The 23,293-nt window shown below is 44.7% G+C and overlaps 1 protein-coding gene across 1 annotated transcript in view; it reads left to right on the plus strand.

The window, feature by feature from the left end:
- The window catches only part of GALNT17 (polypeptide N-acetylgalactosaminyltransferase 17), a gene marked incomplete at both ends in the record, with an annotated part of 478,260 nt that overhangs the window by 241,478 nt on the left and 213,489 nt on the right, over nucleotides 1-23,293 (plus strand). Inside the window, one exon of the mRNA XM_082645128.1 lies at nucleotides 8,380-8,546. Coding sequence (XP_082501254.1) covers nucleotides 8,380-8,546 — 167 coding nt within the window. The remainder of the gene's footprint in view (nucleotides 1-8,379; nucleotides 8,547-23,293) is intronic.

A 23,293-nucleotide genomic window follows, 5' to 3' on the forward strand; every position in this document is an offset into this window, starting at 1 on the left:
ATGGGATATAGATAACATACAGATAGGTGATAGAGATATCTGTACATGAGATATAGATAGATGATAGATAGAGACATAGATAGGTACATAGATGGAAAGCAAGAGAGATTTATTTTAAGGGCTTTGGCTTACATAATTGTGGAGGCTGACATGTCCAAAATCTGCAAGGTTCACCAGCAGCCATGAGACCCAGGGAGGAGTTGATGCTGCAGCTCAGGTCCAAAGGCAGTTTGCTGGCAGAATTTTCCTCAGGGGCCCTCTGTCTTTTTTCTCTTAAAGCTTTCAACTGATTGGATGAGGCTCCCCTACATGTTCAACGGTAATCTGCTTTACTCCAAGCCTATTGATCTGAATGTTAATCTCATCTAAAAATAGCTTCACAGAAACACCTAGAATAACGTTTGACCAAATATCTGGGTACCGTGGCCTAGCCAAGTTGTCACATAAAATTAACTATCATGGGCAGTTAGACTTGCTTGGTGACCTGATTTCATAATCTGGCCCTGTGTCCACAGGGAGACAGAGAGAGGAGAAGCCCGCGCACTGCAATGAAGAGTAGCCCCCGCTCGCTGCAACTAGAGAAAGCCCACACAGCAATGAAGACCCAATGCAGCCAAAAATAAATAAATAAAATAAATAAATGTATATAAAAAAAAGAATGGTGGCCTATCTGCAATAGAGCTTCCAAGGAGGAGCTCGTTTCTATTCTTGGTAGGGCCTAACCCATGGCTTGGGATACCTTGGATTGATGTGCACTGTAGCCACGTCTGTGGTTCAGCGTGTGCTCTCAGTGTCTGTGGCCATGTGGAATTCAGGCAGCAGCCGAGAGGCGACTCTTCCACACACTCGCCTTTCCTTTCTGGTTCTTTCTACCTGGCAACTGGATACCACTATTTGAAAAATGAATCCTCTTCCTAAGTGGCTGGGCCACACTAACACTTCCTTGGGAACAGAGCCCTTTTGGCTCTCAGTTTGAGAGTGTGGGCTTTGGGTTATATGTGGAGTGTGTCGGATGCTGACCAGTGAGGGTCAGGCCAAGCCAAGGAAGCGTGTGCCGGCGCAGCTGGGGGAGCTGGCAGGTTTGGAAGTGCAGGGGGGAACGGGGGTATTTTCCAGGTTTGCTCGCATATGTAGAGCACGATCAGTATTTAAAGGGTAGGTACCCAAGGACCTGGACCGTCCATTTAGAGGTGGATTTGATGTCGTGTGGATGTGATGCTGGGAGTCCTTGCTCCCACATCTGCCCTCAGCAGTGGGAGGAGTAGGGGTGAAGATGTGTCTGTTGCATGCCTGTCACAGTTCTCAAGGGTTTTCTCATTGGAGCACAGCTGCTCTTGGGATGGCAAGGTGGGGTTGGATGACTCAAAGTGCCTGTTCTGTCTGACGCCCCACACTTCCCTCCCTCTCATTTTACTCCACATTGCCTTCCCCCACTCAGAAAGGTTGGAGGAGAGGCCTGGCGCTGAGGCAGCACGGACTCTGCTGTCAGCTGTAGAAGCTTTATTAATGAGTTTTTATGACCTTACGCATGTTTTTGGAGCACCTTGAAAATGAAAAAGGAATCAGCCTGGTAGGAATTTGCAGAGCCCCGTATGAGTCTCTGGTTGCACAACTTGGCTCTTTAGTGCCCCAGATGTAAGCAACCTTAGACAGTTTTTTTTTCTGGAAGGCGTTGGAAGAGAGGAAGGGAACCCTAATGCCTCTGTGTGCTCAGAAGTGCTGATCGCCTGCCCCTCCCTCTGTTCTTGACCAAGCAAGTGTCATCCGTTGATCCATCTTTCAAACCCAGCCCACAGCTCATCTTCTCTGCCCTCCTGGTCCATCTCAACTTATCTGTCACATCGGGTGTAGGTCTAGTTGCCCCTCCGTATCCATGGGTCCCACATCTGCAGAGTCAACCAGCTGTAGATTTGGATCTGCAGTTGGCTGAATCCGCGGATACGGAAGGCCAACTGTACTGCGCATTTTATATAAGGGACTTGAGCATCTGAGGGGTTTGCTTTCTGCAGGGGTCCTGGAACCACTCCCCTGTGGATCCCGAGGATGACTGTATAGCATTTGCCGCCTTGCGTTGCACTGCCTGGTCATCATGTTGAGTGCGTTTTAGCCATCAAACCCAAGACTCTCGTTACTGACAGCGGGATTAGTGCTCGGACAGTGCTTGGTGTTGGTCCCTTCACTAGGGTTGGGAAGACAGTGGGACAGAGACTGAAGGGCCTTGTTGCACTTGGGAGCCAGAGCTGAGGTGAGCAGCTAGGAAGGCCCTGCAGGTTGGCCGCACAGTGATGGGCCATGTGAGCCCAGTGACACAGAGAAACCAGGTAGGCTCAGTGAAGGGGAGCCCTCACCTTCGATGGGACCCCAGGAGCTGATGACCAGGAGGGGGACCATGGGCAAGGACTGGAGCCTGGGCTCAGGCCCTGGGGGCAGCCCCACCTACCATCCCGAGCACACACATGTGCACCCTCCACACCCAGCTTTATAGGTCCTGGGGTTCCCTGCCTCTGCCCTGAGGGCTGGTGGGGACCCACAGAGATGAGCCTGAGTGCATGAGGACAGAAGTGGTTCATAAGCAGCGGAACCTTGGCAATGTCCTGGCGTGGCTGAGAGCAGACGTGGCCTCCCTTTGCTTGGGGTCTTCAGTTAAAAGACTTTGATAACTCCTCGGGGACCAGCACTCAATTGGCCCCTTGCCCAGATTCGTAGCCAGAATGCTAGGAGATTGGCCCACATTCCCACCAGCCTTATCAGCCCCCGGGGATGATGAGGCTGGCTTCTGCTCACCCATCCCACTTGAAGGGACCTCTCCTGGTCTGCACTCTGCCCCCAGCAGCCCTTGGGTATGGTGCAGCTGGCCACGGAGGACCGCCACCTCGTTGGGGCTTTTAGGGAAGAGAAAAGGAAGCTGAGGCTCAGAGAGACCAAACAGGTTAGCCAAGGCCCCCCAGCTAGGAAGGGGCTGGGCTGAAAATTGTGTAGAGGCTTGTCTCTTGTAGCTACCACACCCTGCCTTGGGCACGCAGGGGCGTTTGCAAGAGTCTAAAAGTCAGATGGTGATGTTCACGTCCAGGCACCCCTGCAGCTTTTCAGACTTGCTGTGTGACTTAGGGCAAGTGACTTCACCTCTCTGTGTCCCAGTTTCCTCAGCTGTGAAATGAGGATGAAAATACTGCCTACCTTATAGGATCGTTTTCATACTAAATGAGATAGTACAGCACAGGGAAGCTTCCAGCAGTTTTTGGCACCTGTACTATGAAGTGTTGGTTATTATTATCAACGTAATTATCTGTGATCTTCTGGGTCTCCTAGAGGTTGCATCTAAATATTTTTACAATGATGGGGATCTTTGGGGGTCCTCTTTTTGTTTCCAAGTTGGCAGACTGGGTCACAAGTGTGTTTTTTTTTTTTTTTTTTTTTTTTTTTTTTTGCGGTACGCGGGCCTCTCACTGTTGTGGCCTCTCCCGTTGCGGAGCACAGGCTCCGGATGCGCAGGCTCAGCGGCCATGGCTCACGGGCCCAGCCGCTCCGCGGCATATGGGATCCTCCCAGACCGGGGCACGAACCCGTATCCCCTGCATCGGCAGGCGGACTCTCAACCACTGCGCCACCAGGGAGGCCCCCACAAGTGTGTTTTGATACCTCTTACCTGTATCACATTGTGGTCATAGAACTTGCTGCCCTCAGAGGTGTTCGTGGGCAGGGCTCTGCTTCTGAGAGGGCGTGGGCGTTTCTTTGGGCTTTGATTTCTTCCCTGCTGGAGACCTTGACCCTTGATCGTGGCACTTGACTCTCTAGTGGGATCCCAGAGGCGGCCCAGTCTCCCGAACTCTTCTTACTCAGCATCAGTGAAGGAAGAGCACGGGCACTTTTGGTGCTAAGTGAAGTCAATGCCAGTGACTCTGGGGTGAGGAGGATGAGGGAGGGGGGGCGGTGGTTACTCTCAGGCAGTTCCAGAGTTCAAGGAGGCATCCCGGACAGATAGACAGATGGACAGTGGTAAGGTGTCTAAGAGACGTCACTTGGTTGGTTATTGGTCTCTGCCCTCTTTTCTCTGGGAGGACAGCTTCACAGACAATCTGGTCCCTTGTTAGCCCTTTGAGGAGAGGAACCTGGTCTTGAATTTCTTTGTAGCTCCCCTCCTGGCCTGGAGCTTTGATTGGAATTGATCCAGACCTTAAGATAGTTTTCCCGCCAACCATTTTCTTTCAGACAAAAGGTTGTTTATTTCTTTCCTTTCTTTTATAAATTTATTTATTTATGACTGCGTTGGGTCTTCGTTGCGGTGCGTGGGCTTCTCACTGTGGTGGCTTCTTTTGTTGTGGAGCACGGACTCTAGGCGCACAGACTTCAGTAGTTGTGGCACATGGGCTCAGTAGTTGTGGCTTGCGGGCTGTACAGCGCAGGCTCAGTAGTTGTGGTGCATGGGCTTAGTTGTTCCGCGGCATGTGGGGTCTTCCCGGACCAGGGCTCGAATCCGTGTCGCCCGCATTGGCGGGTGGATTCTTAACCACTGTGCCACCAGGGAAGTCCCAAGATTGTTTATTTCTTACCGACTAGTTATTGAAAGGAAATTTCTGGGACCCATCTCTGAGTCTGTGTTTCTAGAGGACGCCCACAAAGCCCTGTGGATTTTTAGTTATTTTGCAGTTTCTGTGACATGCTGGCCTCTCCCCAGGTATCTTTCAAATCTGGAACCTGTTCTTTTATCCACACGACCTTCCGGGTTTCTCTCGTTCACCTGGATTTTGCAGTTGCGGAGGCAGGAAACATATCTGATTCTGTATGTTCCATGATATAAAGACAAGGCTGGGTGCTGAGCTGAGCTGCCTGCTCCCTTCCCCAGATCTGCCTGCCTGTGGGCCATTGCACACCACCTTGGCACTGAGCACCCTCCACCTGGTCAGCTCTGCAGGAACTCGGAAATGAGGGGGGGATGCTTCTTTCATGTCAGCCCTAGTCTGCAGGGTGTGGATACCCAGATCTGTGTGGTTTGGAAACACCATCTGAGCATCATCAGGCCACAGGGAGGATTGGTCCAGCGTCAACTCCAGGGGCAGGAGCCATACCTGTTCTCTTCCTCTGTGCAGTCTCTAGTATTTCTCAGGCCTGTGTGGCCTCCCTGTTTCCTTTTCATCATCCATCCTTGATCTCCCTTCCCGCACTCATCTGCTGCCTTGGGCCTTGGGTGTCTGATCGGAAGTAATGTATGTTTCAGTCTATGCCTCCTGTTTACAGCAGGTGCTTTATGGCCTCAGTTTTCTATCTCTCCAGCATATTGTGGCCGCTCCTGCATATCAGGCCATAAGCCAGGCTTAGAGATTTTTTTAAGGTAGAGTCTGCCTCTCTACAGCAACAAAACCATGTTGATTTTGATAATGACCGTATTCATATTGTCTGCCTATTGGGAAACCCTGAGATGTTGGGCACAGGAAAGGTGAATCGCTGTGAGCTGGGCGAGGTTGGAGCCCGGAGCCCTTTTGGGAGCAGAGTCCTGGGTGGGTCCTGCAGGGTCTGGGTTGAGTGAAAACTCTGGAAGCCTGGCCCATGGTAATGGGAAGTCTACAAAAGGGATCAGAGGAGGCAGGAGGGAGGATGGAGGGGCCGGGCAGGCAGGCTGGTCTTTCCATCGGTTGGTACATTGCATTTTCCCAGGGCTCTCCGAGGCTGGTCTCACCTGATCCTTATGAGGACCTTAGCCAGGCACCTAGAACTAAATACAGTGAGGATTATTTTGACAGGTTTCTTTTTTTTTTTTTGGCGGTATGCGGGCCTCTCACTGTTGTGGCCTCTCCCGTTGCGGAGCACAGGCTCCGGATGCGCAGGCTCAGCGGCCATGGCTCACGGGCCCAGCCACTCCACGGCATGTGGGATCTTCCCAGACCGGGGCACGAACCCCTGTCCCCTGCATCAGCAGACAGACTCTCAACCACTGCACCACCAGGGAAGCCCTTGACAGTTTTAGAGATGAAAAAAACATGAGCGCTGTGCCCAGGGTGACAGGTTCAATGTGTGGCAGAGAGCTTCTTGCTTCTGAGATTCCCCCATGATTTACTGAATGGCCACCTTGACCGTGAAGGGGCAGGACGGGGGGCCCACGAGTCCCATCTCAGCAGAGGGAATTGCCTGCTCCGGCCAAGAGGCTTATCCCACCACTCAGCCTTAATGGCAGCCTGACCCCATTGCCTGTAGCTGGAGAAGATGGTGCTGGTATGATGCAGTTTGGCCTTTTGTCATCTTAATTTCAAGGGCCAGAATCTGTTTAAAAACAAAAGGCCCTGAGACTTCCCTGGTGGTCCAGTGGTTAAGACTCCCCGCTTCCGATGCAGGGGGCATGGGTTTGATCCCTGGTCAGGGAACTAAGATCCCAAATGCCAAGTGGTGCAGCCAAAAAAGAAAGAAAGAAAGAAACCAGGCCCAGGAGTGCATGTCAGAGTAGGTACGTGTGTACGGGTGGGGTGCTCGCGTGTATGGTGAGGAACGGGCCGAGAAGGAGCAGCTGCTGGCCTGCCAGGCTCAGGATGGCTGCCGGCCCTGTCAGGGAGGCTCCAAGGGACCTTCTGGGATGTGCCCTCCTCCCCCGGCTCACCACGCAGTAAATGAGATGATCCCCTCCAACTGCCCGTGAGCCCATCAATAACCATTCTAATCTCCTCGGCAGCCCCCAGAAGTGAATTTACAGCATCGAGGTAAAAATGAGGCTGCGTGATCAATGGATCCCTGGACAGTCTCCTCTAGGAGACACAAACGCATATTGTAACAAAACTTTATTTTCTTCTGAAAATTGCCTACATGATTAATATGGCCCAACACAGCCCAAGCTGTTCAGCATAAAAAAACAGCTGTATTTCTTGCTCTCTCTTCAGTGCTGCTTCCCTTTCACTCCATCCCTTCATCTTGTTCTCTTTGTTTTGCTCTGGAACACATTTGTGCCGTATACTGTACAGTCTCACACAGAGAGGAGGGGGGTGCGTTGAAATGCACTAGCTCTGTATTCCATTCTGCTCTGTTTCCACTTGGTATTTCTGATGTGGCTCAGACTGTGCATAAAACCAAATTCCCTAGTGCTCCCAGGACAGAGTGCTGGTGCTTCCATCACTGAGTCATGCAGAGCCGGTTCCCTGGGTACCAGTCATCTCTTACATCACTGGGCGCCCCCAGGGAGGCCCAAGCCCTACGCCCCTGAGTCCAGCCTGGATGAAAAACATTCTCTTTCACCCTGTCTTCTGGTATGGGGGAGTTGCTGGATATTAGAAGGGAGGACCTCTTAGGCAGGTGGTCACATTTCCAGTCCCCAGGGAGATTCTAGGAACGCTTGCAAGAAGAGTTAGGGTGTGTCAGGCAGCACAGTCCTAGCAGGTAGAGGCCCCTCTTCCTTGATGATGATAAATTTCATGTGTGTTTCATGTCTTTTCCCAGAGTGTAAGCTCCATGAGAGCAAAGGTCTCCTGTACAGTGCTAGGTACTTGGTAGGTCCGATAGATGTCTTAGTTTGGGTCCTCCCAGAAGCAGACCGTGAAACAAAGATTTGAGTGCATTAGTTTATATGGGCAATGAAGAGAGCTCCACTAAGGGGAAGTAGGACTGAGAAGGGAAGGTGTCCCCCAAAGAGGGTGTTATGCAGATTGCTCCCGTGGGTGATGGAGCTTAATCCCACTGGGGGAAACTCTGGGAGCCAGTGTAAAACCCACCCCTCAGAGTCAACCACCTCAAGGGCTGAGGGAGCTGGGGTATTTATACATCCTCTCCCAGCTGCCTCTGGATGAGAAATGATGGGGGTGAGGCAGTTGCTCAGAAGGCAGCAAAGCGGGCTCCGAGGAAGGAAATGCAGGAGCCTGGAGTGGGAAGTCGGGCAGGTGTGCGCCGAAGTGAGACCAGGGGGTATGTGTGGGCGTGGCAGCCTGGGAAACAGTCGATGTGTGCCCAAGACTGATGCTTCTCATTCCTGTGGGGTGGTACATTTGGGAGAAGCGGAGCTGGATTTCTTTTTTTTTTTTTTTGCCATACGTGGGCCTCTCACTGTTGTGGCCTCTGCCGTTGTGGAGCACAGGCTCCAGACGCGTAGGCTCAGTGGCCGTGGCTCACGGGCCCAGCCACTCCGCGGCATGTGGAATCTTCCCGGACCAGGGCACGAACCTGTGTCCCCTGCATCAGCAGGCGGACTCTCAACCACTGCGCCACCAGGGAAGCCCTGGATTTCTTAACTGTCTCCTCCTTAGGTTTTATTCTCAGATATGAGCCAAGAGAGGCCAAGAGGGAACCAACGATTCTCACCTTGGGAGGACGTGTACCAGGACTGGGCTGACGGCTTTACCATGTGCAGCTTCAGTGCCCGTGCCTTGCCCCTTCCTGACTCTGCTGTCCCCTGCTGTCTTCCCCCAGGTGTAAGGAGCTGAAGTACCCCGAGGGGCTGCCCCAGATATCCATCATATTTATCTTCGTGAACGAGGCCCTGTCAGTGATCCTGCGGTCAGTTCACAGCGCGGTCAACCACACGCCGACCCACCTGCTGAAGGAAATCATCCTGGTGGATGACAACAGTGATGAAGGTACGGGGGCCGCCAACCTGCATGCAATTGTTGGAGAAGACAGTGCAAGCACACGAGGTCAGCGGGGGGAAGGGTCACTTTCATTCCATCCTGAGCCCAAGTGACTTTGTCTCCTGTCCCTGGGGCATAGCTGGAGAATGGGGGGCTGTTTTGGGGGGAAGAAATCCAGGTAACACTAGGTAATTAGTCCCTGAGTCCTCTAGGGCTCTTAAGAATAAGCTACTGGTTATGTGTCTGGACTCGTTTCCCCTCCTCACATTACCAAAAGCAGATGACACTGAAGAGCTGAATTCCTCCGCAATCCCCACCCCCCATCCCATCTCCTTGTTCCTTTTCCCAGAGGCAGAAGAAAAAGGGAAATTCTGTCTTGTGATGGGATCTGTTGTTCGTACATCAGAATTCCTCTCTGGGCCACTGTGGCCAAAGTGACTGTCAGTAGAAATGCACAGGGTTTGCAGGTCTTTTTTTTTTTTTTTTTTTTGCGGTACGCGGGCCTCTCACTGTTGTGGCCTCTCCCATTGCGGAGCACAGGCTCCAGACGCGCAGGCTCAGCGGCCACGGCTCACGGGCCCAGCCGCTCCACGGTAAGCGGGATCCTCCCGGACCGGGGCACGAACCCGTATCCCCTGCATCGGCAGGTGGACTCTCAACCACTGCGCCACCAGGGAAGCCCAGTTTGCATGTCTTTAGGAGTTCAGTTCTACTAGGAATGATGGCTCAGTTAAAAAATATAACAAATACTTTTTATATTTGTTATATGACAATATCAAAACTCCTTTGAAGTCCTTGGAGACGGAGGCCTAATGTGAAAGTGGTGGTAGGGGGGTTGCTTTGGCTAATTGTACCTTTGTGTTGGATCCCAGCCTAAAAAATTCACTGCAGGGAGAAACCCACACAAGCCGATGACATCAAAGAAAGACAGCCAGTGTGCATGCTTAAGGCCAAGGAGGCTTATCTTCAGAGCACCTGAAAGATTAGGATCACGCTGAACCCCTTGCTCTCGGTGTGATCAGTAGAAGATTACCCCGTGCTCCCTGGTCAGGAGAGGGTGAGGAAGGGCAGGACAGTGTCATGGGTCCTGTTGGACACCTGAGTATCTTCAGGAGCTCCAATGAGCTCACGTTTCATCGGCCCAGGAGTTGAAGTCCCCCTGACCCTTCTGAACCAGCTGATTGTTACCAGTGAAGTGTTTGAGTGGGTCTGGACCCAGCATTACACCCATCAGGGCACCACCAACTCCCGGGCCTCCAAATGTTGAGGACTAATGGTTCATTTGCTGGATTTTTCACATCCTTATTTTAAAACTTACGTTGAGAGTCTTCTTGGGAGAAGGAGGTTCTTTCAGTTCCCTGAAGCCTCTAAGTCAGCCGGCAAAGTCATGGCTAACAGTGGCCTTCTCTGCAGCCTCTCTGTGTGCCCCTGCAGACCTCTGGCTTCAGCAGTACTTCCAAACCCTCTGCAGGGAATCCTGACTCCTACTTCCTCCCTCCGTTTGCTGGCTAAATCCCTCTCGTCCCCCGGGTGTCCCCTATGTGTCACTTCCTGGGAGATTCCTTTGCTGACATCCTAAGACCCTTGCTCTGTGCTGCCTCAGCTCCCTGTATCCTCCTGTAGCACATAGCACATGAGATCGCTGTGCCTTTCATAGCTGGACTCTCAGTACTGGGCAGGACTTGGTTTCACAGGGCCTGGCTGGTAGCCAGGGTGAGTCTCACCCTATTACCGAATACAAGTTCGTGTGCCCAACTCACAGTGAGGCCAAACAAACCGAAACGTCAGGGTTTGGAGCAGAGAAAGGTTTATTGCAGGGCCATTCAAGGAGACAGGTGGCTCATGCCAAAAAACCACCCAAACTCCTTGAAGGATTTCAGCAAAGCACTTTTAAAGGCCATGATTAGTTGTTGCAAACTTCTCGGTGTCAGAATCCTTTGTGCTTGTAGTTGTCCATGTAGGCCAGGTCAGGATGTTCCTCTAAACCTCCAAGACAAATGTTATTCTGTTCTGCAACTCTTTATCACTACATGAATGGAAAAATGTTATACCCTTAAAGGTCAGAGCCTTGAAAATAGACTATCCTGTATATCAGGCTAAAGGCAACATTCTTTTACAAGAGGTGAAGAGCCAGCATGACTAAACACAGGCAACAGAGCACAAAGGTTAAAGTAAAAGGAACAGATCTAATATGGAGTCAGATTTGTTCTTCCCTATTACAACCCAGCCAGGGAGTAAATGATGAACCTGAATAGGGCTGGGAAAGGGCTAGCAGGGGCAGGCAACAAAGTGACCAGAGGTGGTGCAGAGAAGAGCTAGCAGACCCAGAGAGGAAAGCAAACAGTAAGTGCTGGACTGAATTGGGGTGAGGACTCACTACCAGTGGGGCTCCTTTCCCTGAGGAAATCTCAGCAGACCCAGCCCAAGAGGAAGAAATGGAAGAACAGGTCAGTCTCAACCAGAACACAAACTCTGTGAGAATGGGGGTCTCCAGTAGATGTCTTAGTGTGGGTTCCCCCAGAACAGCCCCTGAAACTAAGATTTGAGTGCATTAGTTTATTTGGGAGGTACAGTGCATCATTAGAGGAGTGGGGAAATAGGATAAGGAAGGGAAGGCAAAGCCAGCGTAAAACCCACCCCTCAAGAGTTGACCTGCTCAAGGGTGAGGGAGCTGGGGTATTTATATACACCTTTAGCATCAGGTGCTTTCACATCAGAACCTCCTGGAACCCTGACCTGGAGGAAGTTCTGCATCAAGAGGTCTGGGGTGGGTCTGAGAATTTGCATTTCTCACTAGTTCTCCAGCGATGCTGCTGGTGTAGGGACCACACTTTGAGACCCACTGGGTTAAGTACCATTTCAGTGGTTCACACTTCAGGCCTAAATGAAGATGTTTAATGGGTGAGAAAAAGTAGGGAAGAGGTATTTGTTTCAGTCTGATCATAAGGTTAATTCCCATTCATCCTCCCCTGTCCCCCGAGATACCTGGGGAACCCAGAGTGGACTACATTAATATCGTTTCCCTGTTTTCTTTCCCCAGCTCTAGCCTCTATATTTTCTCCAGGCTAGAAGTGCCTTCTCTTTAATTGGAAGAGGAAGTTAACATTTGTTTTCTTTGTGACTAGTATTAACAAATTTTGTATATGTTCTATACACACTTGAAAAGATACCCCTACTCTATAATCATGAAATTGAATTCCTGCCATACATCAGCTTTGTGTGTTTAGCTAGACTATGAGTTTATTTTTTTAAGTCTTTTTGATAATGGTGTTTTAACATCTCCTCCTACAATGACTACTCCTTCCTGTGTTCCTAATAATGTTTGATTTCTGTATCTTGTTGTCAGTTTCTTTGGCAACTGTAGATTTGTATCTAAATGGCTTCACTATTAGCAGTGGTTGTTACCATTATGTAATGCTCCCTTTATCTTAAAAGCATACTTTTTCCCCCTGCCTTGAATTTAGTTTGTCTAACATTAATATTGTTATCCCTGCTTACCTTCTGTTTGAATTTGATTAAAACAGTTTTTTTCCAGCCTTAACCAATTTTTTTTTCTGATCTTAAAAGTAATCACGCTCTTTGTAGGGACATTTGAATTTATCAAAAAGCACATATAATTGGACAAAAACAAATACTGAAGAGACTAACCAGAAGCAACTGCTCATTTGCCTGTGTTCTCACCCTCTTTTTTTCAATGCATGTTTTACGTTAAGATCCTATAGTAAAAACAAGTTAATGTTATTTTTTTTTCTCCTCTGAACTGTGAAGCATAATACCTCCCTTTTTATTAAGAAAAAATCCTGCAACCATCATTTTAATGAGGGTAGAATGGTCCATTCTCAGGCTAGTCAAGAATGGCTCAGGTGGAAACTGCAGCCCTCCACTTCCATGTTATCACATACATTCAAGGAAGAAGAGGCTTTTCAGAGGGCAGACAGCAGAAGCAAGAAGAACTACAATCCTGCAGCCTGTGGAATGATAACCACATTCACAGAAAGATAGACAAAATGAAAAGGCAGAAGAGTATGTACCCAGATGAAGGAACAAGATAAAACCCCAGAAAAACAACTAAATGAGGTGGAGATAGGCAACCTTCCAGAAAAAGAATTCAGAATAATAATAGTGAAGATGATCCAGGACCTTGGAAAATGATTGGAGGCAAAGATCAAGAAGATGCAAGAAATGTTTAACAAAGACCTAGAAGAATTAAAGAACAAACAAACAGAGATGAACAATACAATAACTTAAATGAAAAATACACTAGAAGGAATCAGTTAGCAGAATAACTGAGGCAGAAGAATGGATAAGTGACCTGGAAGACAGAATGGTGGAAATCACTGCCACGGAACAGAATAAAGAAAAAAGAATGAAAAGAAATGAAGACAGCCTAAGAAACCTCTGGGACAACATTAAGCACACCAACATTTGCATTATAGGGGTCCCAGAAGAAGAGAGAGGGAAAGGACCTGAGAAAATATTTGAAGAGATTACAGTCGAAAACTTCCCTAACATGGGAAAAGAAATAGCCATCCAAGTCCAGGAAGCGCAGAGAGTCCCAGGCAGGATGAACCCAAGGAGAAACACGCCGAGACACATAGTAATCAAATTGACAACGATTAAAGACAATGAAAAATTATTAAAAGCAGCAAGGGAAAAATGACAAATAACATGCAAGGGAACTCCCATAAGGTTAACCACTGATTTCTCAGCAGAAACTCTACAAGCCATAAGGGAGTGGCACAATATATTTAAAGTGATGAAAGGGAAGAACCTACAACCAAGATTACTCTACCTGGTAAGGATCTTATTCAGATTCAACAGAGAAATCAAAAGCTTTACAGACAAGCAAAAACTAAGATAATTCAGCACCACCAAACGAGCTCTACAACAGATGCTAAAGGAACTTCTCTAAATGGGAAACACAAGAGAAGAAAAGGACCTACAAAAACACCCAAAATAATTTAAAAAGTGGTAATAGGAACATACATATTGATAACTACCTTCAATGTGAATGGATTAAATGCTCCAACCAAAAGATACGGGCTCGCTGAATGGACACAAGAACAAGACCCATATATATGCTGTCTACAAGAGACCCACTTCAGACCTAGGGACACATACAGACTGAAAGTGAGGGGATGGAAAAAGATATTCCATGCAAGTGGAAATCAAAAGAAAGCTGGAGTAACAATACTCATATCAGATAAAATTGACTTTAAAATAGAGAATTTACAAGACACAAGGAAGGACACTACATAATGATCAAGGGATCAATCCAAGAAGATATAACAATTATAAATATATATGCACCCAACATAGGGGCACCTCAATACATAAGGCAAATGCTAACAGTTATAAAAGAGGAAATTGAAAGTAACACAATAATAGTGGGGGAATTTAACACCTCACACCAATGGACAGATCATCCAGACAGAAAATTAATAAGGAAACACAAGCTTTAAATGACACAATAGACCAGATAGATTTAATTGATATTTATAGGACATTCCATCCAAACAGAGCAGATTACACTTTTTCTCGAGTGCACGTGGAACATGCTCCAGGATAGATTACATCTTGGGTCACAAATCAAGCCTCGGTAAATTTAAGAAAATAGAAATCACATCAAGCATCTTTTCCGACCACAACACTGAGATTAGAAATCAATTACAGGAAAGAAAACCATAAAAAACACAAACATGTGGAGGCTAAACAATACATTCCTAAATAACCAAGAGATCACTGGGGAAATCAAAGAGGAAATCAAAAAATACCTAGAGACAAATGAAAATGAAAACATGATGATCCAAACCCTATGGGATGCAGCAAAAGTAGTTCTAAGAGGGAAGTTTATAGCAATACAAGCCTACCTCAAGAAACAAGAAAAATCTCAAATAAACAATCTAACCTTACACCTAAAGGAGCTAGAGAAAGAAGAACAAACAAAACCCACAGTTAGTAGAAGGAAAGAAATCATAAAGATCAGAGCAGAAATAAATGAAATAGAAACAAAGAAAAAAATAACAAAGATCAATAAGACTAAAAGCTGGTTCTTTGAGAAGATAAACAAAATTGATAAACCATTAGCCAGACTCATCAAAAAGAGGGAGAGGACACAAATCACTAAAATTAGAAAGGAAAAAGGAGAAGTTACAACGGACACCACAGAAATACAAAGCATCATAAGAGACTACTACAAGCAACTGTATGCCAATAAAATGGACAACCTGGAAGAAATGGACAAATTCTTAGAAAGGTATAACCTTCCAAGACTGAACCAGGAAAAAATAGAAAATATGAACCAACCAATCACAAGTAATGAAATTGAAACTGATTAGAAATCTTCCAACAAACAATAGTCCAGGACCAGATGGCTTCACAGGTGAATTCTATCAAACATTTAGAGAAGAGCTAACATCCATCCTTCTCAAACTCTTCCAAAAAACTGCAGAGGAAGGAACACCCCCAAACTCATTCTACGAGGCCACCATCACCCTGATACCAAAACCAGACAAAGATACTACAAAAAAAGAAAATTACAGACCAATATCACTGATGAATATAGATGCAAAAATCCTCAACAAACTACTAGCAAACAGAATCCAAGAATACATTAAAAGGATCATACACCATGATCAAGTGGGATTTATCCCAGGGATGCAAGGATTCTTCAATGTATGCAAATCAATCAATGTGATACACCATATTAACAAATTGAAGGAGAAAAACCATATGATCGTCTCAATAGATGCCAAAAAAGCTTTTGATGAAACTCAACATCCATTTATAATAAAAACTCTTTAGAAAGTGGGCACAGAGGGAACCTACCTCAACATAATAAAGGCCATATACAACAAACCCACAGCAAACATCATAGTCAATGGTGAAAAACTGAAAGCATTTCCTCTAAGATCAGGAACAAGACAAGGATGTACACTCTCGCCGCTATTATTCAACATAGTTTTGGAAGTTTTAGCCATGGCAATCAGAGGAGAAAAAGAAATAAAAGGAATCCAAATTGGAAAAGAAGAAATAAAACTGTAACTGTTTGTAGATGACATGATACTATACGTAGAAAATCCTACAGATGCCACCAGAAATCTACTAGAGCTAATCAATAAAGTTGCAGGATACAAAATTAATGCACAGAAATCTCTTGCGTTCCTATACGCTAACAACAAAAGATCAGAAAGAGAAATTAAGGAAACAGTCCCAGTCACCATTGCAACAACAAAAAAAATAAAATACCTAGGAATAAACCTACATAAGGAGGTAAAAGACCTGTATGCAGAAAACTATAAGACACTGATGAAAGAAGTTAAAGAAGACACAAACAGATGGAGAGATATACCATGTTCTTGCATTGGAAGAATCAATATTGTGTACAGTCAGTACTACCCAAAGCAATCTACAGATTCAATGCAATCCCTATCAAATTACCAGTGGCATTTTTTACAGAACTAGACAAAAAGGTCTTAAAATTTGTATCAAGACACAAAAGACCCCAAATAGCCAAAGCAATTTTGAGGGAAAAAAATTAAGCTGGAGAAATCAGACTCCCTGACTTCAGACTATACTACAAAGCTACAGTAATCAAGACAATATGGTACTGGCACAAAAACAGAAATATATATCAATGGAACAGGATAGAAAGCCCAGAGATAAACCCACACACCTGTGGTCAACTAATCTGTGACAGAGGAGGCAAGGATATACAGTGGAGAAAAGACAGTCTCTTCAGTAAGTGATGCTGGGAAAACTGGACAGCTACATGTGAAAGAATAAAATTAGAACACTCCCTAACACCATACACAAAAATAAACTCAAACTGGATTAACAACCAGACACTATAAAGCTCTTAGCGGAAAGCATAGGAAGAACACTCTTTGACATAAATGACAGCAAGATCTTTTTTGACCCACCTCCTAGAGTAATGGAAATAAAAACAAAAATAAACAAATGGGACCCAATGAAACTTAAAAGCTTTTTCACAGCAAAGGAAATTATAAACCAGATGAAAATAAAACCCTCAGAATGGGAGAAAATATTTGAAAATGAACAACAGACAAAGGGTTAATCTCCAAAATGTATAAACAGCTCATGCAGCTCAATATTAAAAAAACAAACAACCCAATCCAAAAATGGGCAGAAGACCTAAATAGACATTTCTCCAAAGAAGACACACAGATGGCCAAGAAGCACATGAAAAGCTGCTCAGCATCACTAAGTATTAGAGAAATGCAAATCAAAAGTACAATGAGGCATCACCTCACATCAGTTAGAATGGGCATCATCAGAAAATCTACAAATAACAAATGCTGGGGAGGGTGTGGAGAAAAGGGAACCTTCTTGCACTGTTGGTGGGAATGTAAATTGATACAGCCACTATGGAGAACAGTATGGAGGTTCCTTAAAAAACTAAAAATAGAATTACCATATGACCCAGCAATCCCACTACTGGGCATATACCTAGAGAAAACCATAATTCAAAAAGACATATGTACCTCAATGTTCACTGCAGCACTGTTTACAATAGCCAGGTCATGGAAGCAACCTAAATGCCCATCAACAGATGAATGGATAAAGAAGATGTGGTACATATATACAATGGAATATTACTCAGCCATAAAAAGGAATGAAATTGGGTCATTTGTAGAGATGTGGATGGATCTAGAGACTGTCATACAGAGTGAAGTAAGTCAGAAAGAGGAAAACAAATATCATATGTTAACATATATATGTGGAACCTAGAAAAATGGTACAAGTGAACCGGTTTGCAGGGCAGAAATGGAGACACAGATGTAGAGAACAAACGTATGGACACCAAGGGGGGAAAGCGTGGTCGGGGTGTGGTGGTGGGATGAATTGGGAGATTGGGATTGACATGTATACACTAATATGTACAAAATAGATAACTAATAAGAACCTGCTGTATAAAAAAATAAATTAAAAAAAAAGAAAAAAAAAGGTTTTTAAAGAACTTACCAAAAAAAAAAAAAATGGCTTGGGGAAAGTGTGAATAAAGCCAGGTAACTCTGGCTCTGGGTACACAGGCAAGTCAGGGATTTTCCCTTTTAGTTTTTGTTTTTTCAAGTCATTTGTTTCATTCAGCTTGAATATTGACATTAGCCTAAATTAGTCCGAAGTAAGAGGCAATTCTTCCTACCTTTGTGCATTATTACACTGAAATCAGTCAGGCAAGATCACTGCTCACCACATCCAGTGGGCACTTTCCTTCTCCAATCCGGCCACATCTGACATTGCTGGCAGCTTCCTTCTTGGCATCTTTCTCCTCTAGAGGCCCTGGCACCACTGACTTCTGATTGTCCTTCAGTCGTCCTTTTCCTCGGCTTTGTGCTTCGGTTGGGGTCACTCATGGTTCTCACCATCAGGATACACTGGGCAACCTCCTCCACTGTGCACATTCTGGGGACCTCCAAAGCCATCCCCCAAGCTCCACGCTTGTGTGTCCTCTGTCTCCTTGGTGGCTACCCAGCGTCCCTCAGAGACCATAAGCTCAGTCAGTCCAGTGACTAACTTACCGTTCTCCTTTCATATCCTCTTCAAATAGTGATGATTTTATGTGTTGCTTTCCAACCTGGATACCTTTTTTTGTTTGTTTTTTGCTTAGTCTTCCTGACTCCTTTACTTTATTAAAAAAATTTTTTTTTCTTTTTTTAAATAGAAGTATAGTCGATTTACAAGATTGTGTTAATTTCTTCTCTACAACAAAGTGATTCAGTTGTACGTATGTATACATTTTTTAAATATTCTTTTCCATTATGCTTTATCATAGGATACTGAATGTAGTTCTCTGTGCTATACAGTAGGACCTTGTTGTTTATCCATTCTCTATATAACAGCTTCCATCTGCTAACCCCAACCTCCCACTCCATCCTTCTCCTAGCCCCTCCCCCTTGGCAACCACAAGTCTGTTCTCTATGTCCATGAGTCTGTTTCTGTTTCATAAATAGGTTCATTTGTCTGACTCCTTTATTTAAAAAAAAAAAGTACTTACTAATAAATACTCATTATCCTACCATGTCAAGAACAAGAAATTGACCTTTGTGCTTTCCTAAGAGTTACAAAAGCCTCTTCTGGGGGAGACAGCTAGGTCATCAATGACCCCAGGGAAATACAGGGCTTACCCCAGTGGGGGCACCTGGCAGGGCTATCGTGTGAACCAGGTACTGGGTATAAGGCAAAAATCTGGACAGATGGAATGACGTGTCCTCTATTTTCTGGTTCTGACCTCATCAAGGCGTACTGCCTACATTCAGGAGGAGGTCAGAGCATAAGGATGAAATGAATGACCTCAGCTGGTCCAAGCAGCAGGCATGGAAAACCAGCACAAACCTACTCAGCCTCTGGTCAGAACATCTAATTACAGGGAAGAATGGGGACCAGACTCATTCGGATGATCTACCCTCAGCTTTAAGTGTGGTCATGTTGCAGGAGAGATAGTAATGATAACCCTCAATGCGTCTGCCTCAAGCCACACTGCTCCCATGTGGATGGTTGGCCATGGTGGATCTATTTCCCTTCCCCATCCTCCTGGAGACCTCCTTTGCCCCCCACCTATGTTGGACCCCATGCCTCTCTCTTTCTTGGTTTACATACTGATTTTGGTGAAACTCAACATCTAGAAGTTTCTTGAGAAATATTACAAGGAAGATAAAATCTTTTGAGATTATCCATGTCTGAAGAAAGCTTTTTCCTAATCTGTGTGAATGATGGCCTGATTGAGTTAGATATCACCTTCTTTCAGAATATTGATGGGTTTGCTCCATTATCTTCTGTCTTTCAGTGTTTTCTAGAAGAAACAAAAGAGTCCTGATTCCTGATCTTTTGCATATTTCCTTCCTTTCTGGAAGCTTGAATCTTCATTTTGTTTGCAGAGTTTGGAAATTCACAATGATGAGCCTTGGTGTGAGTCATACAGTGGCTTCAATCTGGAATCTAATGTCAGTTTTCAGAAAATTTCTTGGAATATTTAATTGATAATGCCTCCCCATTTTTCTCAGTTATCTCTTTCAGCATCTCCCACTGTATTCCATTATTAAACCTCCTAAACTGAACCCCCAATCTTCTTATCTTTTCTCTGTTTGCTTACCTTTCCTTATCTTTTTGCTCTGATATATTTGCTTTCTTCAATTTTATCTCCCTTCCATTCTATTCAGTTTTTTATATCTGCTATCATGATTCTGCTTCCAGGTCCTCATTTTTATTCTCTGAAAGTTCCTTTTTCTAGCATATTGTTTTTATTTAATGGAAGCAATATGTTTTCTGATCCCTTGGAGGATATTAATAATGTTTTGTTTTTCAGTTTTTTCCCTGTGTATTCTGTTTCCAGAAGGTGCTTTTTTTCTTTGTTATTTAGTTTCTATCTCCCACCTTGGAGGCTTTTTCTCCCTTTCCGCGAGCCTGTTGTCTGCTCATGATTACTTCTTAAGAGGTGATTAGGCAGCCAGGGGCTGGGGGAGGGAAAATGGGGAGTTAGTGTTTAATGCATACAGAGTTTCCGTTTGGGAAGATGAAAAAGTTCTGGAGATGGATGGTGGTAATGTGCTTGCACAACAATGTGATTGTACTTAATATCACTGAACTGTAAAGTAAAATGGAATATTTCACATTGTTATATATATGTACACACACACACACACACACACACACACACACACACATACTGAGTGCTTAGACTTCCAGGGTTTGACAGCAGAGGGGTCGGACACATCTGTCCATCTGTGAATCAGCTTTCCAGCCTCCCCAGCTTCATGGTTGATGTCTTGTCTTGTATCTTCTCTGCCCTTGCAAGGTTATGGGTTTATTTTATTTTTTTTAATCTCTTTATTGTAGTTTTCAGTGACTTTTGTCCAATTCATGAGTTAAATTTATTATCTTATCCCAGAAGTTCCATATTCATTTTTAGGAACTTTTAATAGGAATTGATAACTTGTTCTCCAGATGTGTGTACTGTCCCATGAAAAGTATACAAAACTATCTCTTTCTCTGTATCTTCACCAACACCAAGTCTTATTAATCTTTGTCATCTTTGCTGTTCTGACGAGTGTAAAATGGCATATCATTTTTAGGTCTGCATTTTTTGAATATTAGTGATATTGAACATTTTTTCATACATTTGACCATATTTCTTTTTTAGGGGTTTGCCCAATAATAATGACACTCATTTTTTTTCTATTGGAATATTTATCTTATTAATTTATAAGAACTTTGTATAAATTTAAAAACTTTTTACATTCATTTCATAGATATTTCTCTCAATTTGAGCTTTCACTTTAATTTGTTTACAGTATTTTTAGGCAAGCATAAAATTTACATTTTTATATAGTCAAATCCATCAGTCTTTTCCTTTAGTAACATCCTAAGAAAGTTATTCATGATCCCTAGAAGGTACAAATATTCATGCATATTTTCTTAAAGGTAAATATTTCTTTTCAAAATAAATTCCAACAGATTACATATTTTTGTATCAGGTGTGAGAAAGTTTTAACCTAGAGACCCTTGTCTCAAAGTATGGTTATCTCAATGTATTTAATAATTCATCCTCACCACTTATTTGAAATATCCTGTTTTCATACGCTAAAATATTTTACATTTGGAAACATTGAGGCTGAATCACATGAGGACTGATTGGCTATGAAGGAGGGTAAAGAGGAGGGAGGGGTCAAAGAGGACTCCCAGGGTCCTGGCTCCGGTGACAGGACAGGTTGGTGCCATCCACTAAGATAAGGAGTATGGTAGGATAGGTTTTGGAGAGGGATTGAGTTCACCTTTTGGATATGTCAAGCCCAGATTCCCGTGGAATTTTACTGTGCCTTCCAAACTGAGGGGTAACTTTAGCCATCAAGTTGAAATAATATTAGAAGCTTCTTCGTTTCCACTGTTACAATCTTTAATACATAAGATTCTATATATAATACATGTCTTGTCAATAGTTTTAAACTACTTTTGAAAAACTTTCTTCCTCTTTTCCTTAAGCAATAGTATGTGGAGGTCTTGACCAAGTCACCTACCTTTTCTGAGCTTGAGTAAATTGGGGATGATAGTGGCTTTTATGCAGGGTTTAAATTACAAGCTTTCGAGGTAATACTTGTAAAGCATGTAGCACAGGTCCTGGCAGTATAATAAAGGGCATAACTGTTGAGTGCACTTGTGTTATTTGATTTGCCAGCTCCAGCTTATTCCTCAACATTCTACTTCTGTGTCACTCCCACTGGGAAGCCCTCCTGGATTTCCCAGGTATGGCTGGGTTGGGGGTCTCTGCTCCCAGGCATCAGTGTGTACTTTGGCACAACACTTGGCTCACTGAATTGCCTCTGTGCACTTGCCCATCTCTAAACCATAAGACCCTTGAGAGCAAGAACCATAGTTCCTTCTGTGCTACGTTCCCAGTGCCTTGCACACCAAGTTATAGGGATCGCTGAATATGTTCCTTTAAACTGCATGTGTGCAAAGTGTTTTTTTTCTACTTCCACTGGCATCATCTTGGGAGTTTTTGTATTTGGCATTGTTGTACATATCTTGGCTTCAATGCTGTAGTTGTTTTGATTTAGGTCCCCCAAACCACCTATCTCCAATCGTCATGATTTGCGTCTCTCGGAGCTCTTGGTGGCCGTAGACCTTGTCACTAATATTTCCCCGTGGAGCAAGCACACCTGATCAAGCTCTTCTCTTGGTTGGTGTGTTCAACGGTTGAAAGAAGGATGGCTCAAGTTAGAACTTATTTCAGTGGAAGGTTCAACCCTCTGGGCTTTCAAAAGGGATTCTGGAGAAGGCATACTGACATTGTTTGCTTTTCTTCTTGGTTTATAATTGCAGAGATAGGAGAGGTCTTGTGTTTCAGGAAGATAACACTTTTCCTGTGTTGTCGAGGCTCTGAGTAAAGTAGCCAAGAGACACCTTGTTATCACACAGCTCCACGCTGGGCCAGGCTTCCTTACTGGAACAGCATCTGCCTCTCCCCCGCTTGTAAAGAGCCTTCCTGATTGGAAATAATACTTGTTTTTGTCCCCAACCAGATCACTGCAATGTGACGGCATTTGCTCTGTGGGTCTGTAATCACAATTAGGTTGCGCATTTACATTCCTCCCTGTGTATTTTAGGCCATGGGGAGGAGAGGAGAAGAAGGAGTGTGTATATTTTTACCCAAGAGATAGTGTGAGAACCCCGGCTAAAGCTTCGTATGCTAACTGGCTTAAAAAAAGTGATGACAACAAAAGACCTTGTTATTTTGAAATAATTCTGGATTCACAAGAAGTTGCACAAATGTACAAGGGGTCTTGTCTTATGTGCCCTTCACTTAGTTTCCCCCACTGGTAACATCTTGCTAAACTCTAGTGCATTAATCACAACCTATAAATTGACTCTGGTGCAATCCACAAATTGTATGATCAGAACTTATTCTGATTTCACCAGTGTAACGTGTGTGTGTGTGTGTGTGTGTGTTTCTATACAATTTGATCACAGGTGAGATTCCCCACGGTTCAGATACAGAACTGCCCCATCACCGCAAAGCTCCCCCATGGTATCCCTTTATTACCACCCAACTCCCCATACCTCACCCCTAACACCACTTGTCTGTTGATCATCTCTATAATTTTGGTTTTTCAAGAATATTCTGTAAATTGAACCATAACCTTTGTGATTGGCTTTTTCCTTCTGCACAGTGTTCCATGGTGTGGGTTTACCAAGTTTGTTTAACCCTTCACCTGTTGAAGGACATTTGGGTTGTTTCA

This window comes from Mesoplodon mirus (assembly GCF_964341445.2).
Source record: "Mesoplodon mirus genome assembly, chromosome: 15".
Taxonomy (NCBI): Eukaryota; Metazoa; Chordata; class Mammalia; order Artiodactyla; family Ziphiidae; genus Mesoplodon; species Mesoplodon mirus.